The sequence below is a fragment of the Drosophila willistoni genome (assembly GCF_018902025.1).
Source record: "Drosophila willistoni isolate 14030-0811.24 chromosome 2R unlocalized genomic scaffold, UCI_dwil_1.1 Seg167, whole genome shotgun sequence".
NCBI classification, from domain to species: Eukaryota; Metazoa; Arthropoda; class Insecta; order Diptera; family Drosophilidae; genus Drosophila; species Drosophila willistoni.
In genome coordinates, this window is record NW_025814050.1 from 1,648,640 (window position 1) to 1,653,328 (window position 4,689).

A 4,689-nucleotide genomic window follows, 5' to 3' on the forward strand; every position below is an offset into this window, starting at 1 on the left:
CCTCTTGTACTTGTTGAAAACGAAAATAAGGAAATGCAATGTTTCAACGTTTTCAAGGACAATGTTGCCATTGATCCCATCGAGGTTGGTTTCCATCGCGTACAATTGCACACCAACGATCCGAAATATAAAGCCATACCCAAATATGCATATATGGCATTTCTTGGAGAATATTCGCGCCGATATTCGAAAAGTCCTACAAAAAGAGGTCCTGATTGAGGTTGATGTATCTCAGTATTTTCTTTTGGTGGTAGGCGGAAGGGCACAGCGCTGCGTTGTATGTGGCTCCCAGTAGGCTCAAAAGAACCGGTTGCACCACCTGCGCATGTGTGTGCCACTTCACCTGCTGGGCTACAAAGCCGCATGCGACGTACGCCGCCATTAATGTGCGACTCGGAATTGAACGGCCCGATCCCCAAACGGAGCCGCTGGTCGACGCCGCCACAAAGGAGAGACTCGGAATCATACGGCCAGATCCCCATAAGGAGCCACCGCTTAACGCCGCCACTACGGATCGACCTCGAATCATACGGCCAGATTCCCCCAAGGAGCGACTCCAAATCATACGGCCAGATCCCCCCAAGGAGCGACTCGCAATCATAAGGCCAGATCCCCATTAGGACGACGCTGGTCGACGCTGTCAACGACGCCATCGGTGTCAAGTATTGAACACAGTTCGTACGATTTCGATATATGTACATATACCAAAAATTAAAGGTGAGTTCATTTTCTAATTATTTCCTCTTTTTTTTTTTCTTGAAACTGAAAACCGAAAAAAAAGTACAGCAGCAACTCTTTATGCAAAAATATATTTTTCAACGAAGAGTTGCTGCTGTACTGCAGTGCCGGTCGATCAGCTGTTTGACCAACTTTACTTGGCATTTGAAAATAAAACGTCGAAAGCTGAGGCTAGAAGCAAATTTCAGGATCGCAAGTGGCTAGCCAGCGAGAATTTTGGTTCTTATTTTGATGAAAAGATGAGGCTGGCTGATGACATCAACATCGATATGGAGGAACTGTTGGAGTGCATCATTGACGGGATATCATCCAAAAGTTTGCGCGATCAAGCACGTATCCAGTGTTTTTCGAATCCAAGGCAAATCCTTCAGGCGTTTTCATCAGTGCGGCTACCGGAGTTAAAGAAACATCCCATTCCAACACAATCGGACAGAGAGTCTTATAACAGCGTCAATAAGGATGTACGTTGCGTGAATTGCAATTCCAACGGTCATTTAGCAGTTGATTGCCGTAAACCGAAAAGGCAGCGAGGATCTTGCTACGCTTGTGGTCCGGAGAGGAAGAGTGCGACTGGCAACCAATGTGTAAGAAATAGAGCTGGGAAAACTATCGATGGCACTATCGATACTATCGATAGTATTAAATAGTCCGATATATCGATGGTAATTTGTCGATAGTGACTATCGGTGCTTCAATGAGTTTGAGTGCAAATAGACACGTGTAAGTGAAAAAGTGTTAACTTTTTGGTACATTTTTATTAATAAACATTTATCCTCCACTTTTTAGTCAATAAATATTGAAGTATTAGTATATGGATGGCAGTTCCTCATTCAAAATGGACAGATTTGTGGCTAGAACAAGTAAGTGTTTTTATACAAAGTATGTAAAATGTGTATCTAATATATTTGATCACTTTTTAGAAAAAGATTGTGCTTTGTCTTCTTCTCCTTCTACATCGACTGCAACTGCATCGACTGCAACTGTATCAATTGCATCAACATCAACTGCATCAACATCAACTGTTTTAACTGAACGAAACTCCAATGATGAAGTTGCATGCAAAAAAAAGAAAATTGTGTCAAGTGTATGGAATCATTTTGACCATCTTAAAAACAGGATGTATGCAAAATGTCGATACTGCACAAAGGAATACCGAACAAGTGGGAACACATCAAATTTAATGGACCACTTGAAACGGTTCCATTCCCTTGTACTGCAGGATGGAAAAAATGAAGTGAAAGTGGATAAATATTTTTCGAGCGGTGAGTGTTATAATACCACATCTACCAGGAAGGCACATATAGATGAGTGTCTTGCCCGAATGGTAGCACTTGATTTGCAGCCTTTTAGCATTGTTGAGGACGTCGGCTTCAAAGATTTTGTGAAAGCTTTGGACCCAAAATATGTATTACCAAGTCGCAGAACTTTAAAAGACGTACATATACAAAATATGTATAATAATTCATTGCTAAAACTAAAGGCTATTATGCAAAGAATGGAATATTGCTCTATAACGACAGACTCTTGGACATCGCGAGCAAACGCGAGCTATATAACTGTCACAGTTCACTTCATCGACAACTTTTCCTTAAAAACGGCAGTACTGTGCACACTGCCACTAATTGATCAAACCAATCACAATAGTGAGAATATTGCCACCACATTGCGTCAAATTTGTAATGAATGGGCAATATACGACAAAATACAAACTGTAGTGACCGACAGTGCACCCGTAATGATAAAGGCGTGCGAAATTTTTGAAAAAAGACACCTGCCGTGCTTCGCGCATACATTGAACCTTGTCGTACAAGATGTGTTATCAAACAAAAATGTGAAGGAAGTCTTAACTAGCGCGAAACGAATTGTTTCATTTATGAAGAGTAGCTCCATCGCTAAAGCCAAATTCAAAGAAGAGCAGGGCAGCAGCAATCCTCTTAATTTGCTGCAAGAGGTACCTACGCGATGGAACAGTGCATTTTATATGCTGGAACGAATTTTGGAGGTAAGGGAACCGCTATTAGCGACTCTTTTAAAATCGCGAGGTGCGCCGATTCCCTTATCCGAGGACCAGTTCCGTGTCATTAAGGATATATGCACTGTTCTTAGGCCTTTCGAAGCTGCAACAAGGCACACATCAGCGGCCAATACGGTGACCATTTCGTTGATAATCCCAGCAATATTGGCATTAACCAAAAGCTTAGAGGAGCTCTTGCCAACAATGCTAACAACAGTTGGCAGTGAGACTTGCGCTTTACTGATACAAAAAGTTAAAACAAAACTGTTCCCCTATGAAACAAGGACAGATCCTAGACTTGGAACTCTGTTAGATGCGCGATTTAAGAAGGAGGGCTTTCAAAGTGATGGCAATGTTCAACAGGCTGCAATTAAATTGGAGAACGAGCTGAGCGGCTTAAAAAAACTAGCACAAAATCAACCTGAAGATGAGGAACTGCCAGAGGATTCACCCTTTCTATTTAAATTCATGGGAAAAAGAGTTGAAGAGAAGCGGTCTAACAATAGGGCGGACGCAATAATTATGATGAGGCAATATTTTGAACAGCGCAATGCAGCTCACGATACAGACCCGCTTCAGTTTTGGAAGGTAGCTAATTGAATCAATTTGTTGTGTTTTATGTGTTTTAAAATTTCCTTTTTTCAGATTAATGAAAGTCAATTTGATGGCCTCAGCCGTTGCGCTACCAAATACTTATCGATCCCGTCAAGCTCCGTAGAATCGGAGCGCATATTTAGCAAGGCGGGTGCCATAATAACAGACCGGCGAGCTGCAATGAAGGAAAAATATGTGAACCAACTCATATTCCTGCAAAAAAACCAATGGATAAACGACGAGACTAATTAAACTAAAGCTGTGAAAATAACAATTTCTTACTTAAGAAACCATTTGGAATGGTACATTTTTTTTTATTTTAAAACATATTATGTTTGTAAAATAGTTGCGAGAAACAAATGAAATATATGATCTCAGAAAAAATATATATTTTAAGTTACATCACACACATTTAAAATAATATAATTTTTTATTTTTAAAAATTAAGACATTTGAATTTTTTATTTTTCTTATTTTTTTTTTAGACAAAATATATAGAATTTGTTTGCCAAAAATTAAAATTTATTAGTTTAAAATTTCCGATAGTACTATCGATAGTATCGATAGTTTAAACTATCGGAGGCGAAACTATCGAGTGGGGCCACTATCGATAGTATCCCAGCTCTAGTGCTCAACGTTTCTTTAATATTTTGATGTTAAAGAACTAGACGATATTGTATTGTAGAATCTACCTTTCTAGATCGTTTCGGGAAAACTTTAGAGGCTTCAATATTTACTCGATACATTTTTGGATTGTAGAAGCCATAAAAATAAATTACCTGAAACTCTAACTGCATTGTGAAGTTTATCAATTATGTTTTAAGAACCCAAATAGTGCTCAATATTTTCCAAATTGAACTCACTGTGAGTCTTGCCCAATAAACGGTCCCAAGTCGTACCGCATATGAAAAGGGCCTCTTATTGGGCGATTTAAATATGTAATTTAAAGATAAGTTATTTCGATCAGCAAACGCATCATAACTGATGTAAGGCTTGCAATTATTTCATCCGTTTTTAAGGAATACTGATGCTGTACTTTTAGAATGTAATGAAATATTTTAAATGTCCTATTTCCATAGAAACAATCCTGCTGAATACTGGGATGACGTACAACAATGGCCCTGGAAAAGTTTGGCGGAAACCGAAAACAGCTCTTCAGGCCGAAAACATTGTGCCAACTGTTAAATTTGGCAAGGTGTTGGGGAGCTGCGCATTTTTAGTGAAATTATGACCAAGGAGCTCTATTTGCACATTTTGAAAACGGTTTTTCCAAAAACGCGCAGAATTTTGGCTTCATTGATCCAGGAAACACCAGCAAACTCAAATACATGCTGTACCATGTA

At 39.4% G+C, this 4,689-nt stretch overlaps 1 protein-coding gene across 2 annotated transcripts; it reads left to right on the forward strand.

Annotated features, from left to right (window-relative positions):
- The first annotated feature begins 1,390 nt into the window (after positions 1-1,390).
- On the forward strand, positions 1,391-3,703 carry LOC124460187 (zinc finger BED domain-containing protein 4-like). 2 transcript variants are annotated; one of them, XM_047010584.1, is made up of 4 exons: positions 1,391-1,458; positions 1,525-1,598; positions 1,659-3,340; positions 3,398-3,703. In XM_047010584.1, exons 2-4 carry the CDS (start codon positions 1,550-1,552, stop codon positions 3,596-3,598), a joined length of 1,932 nt encoding a protein of 643 aa, XP_046866540.1. In that variant the 5' UTR covers positions 1,391-1,458; positions 1,525-1,549; the 3' UTR covers positions 3,599-3,703. The 2 variants fall into 2 exon arrangements, with proteins under 2 accessions (XP_046866540.1, XP_046866541.1); XM_047010585.1 differs by having other exon boundaries at positions 1,396-1,458; positions 1,525-1,583; positions 2,885-3,340; positions 3,398-3,689.
- The last annotated feature ends 986 nt before the right edge of the window (positions 3,704-4,689 follow it).

Bases quoted from the DNA above. Each gene is read 5' to 3' on its own strand.
- LOC124460187 (XM_047010584.1), top strand. From the start codon at position 1,550: ATGGATGGCAGTTCCTCATTCAAAATGGACAGATTTGTGGCTAGAACA. The intron at 1,599-1,658 runs GTAAGTGTTTTT...ATCACTTTTTAG, and splicing joins CAGATTTGTGGCTAGAACAA to AAAAAGATTGTGCTTTGTCT. The intron at 3,341-3,397 runs GTAGCTAATTGA...TCCTTTTTTCAG, and splicing joins ACCCGCTTCAGTTTTGGAAG to ATTAATGAAAGTCAATTTGA.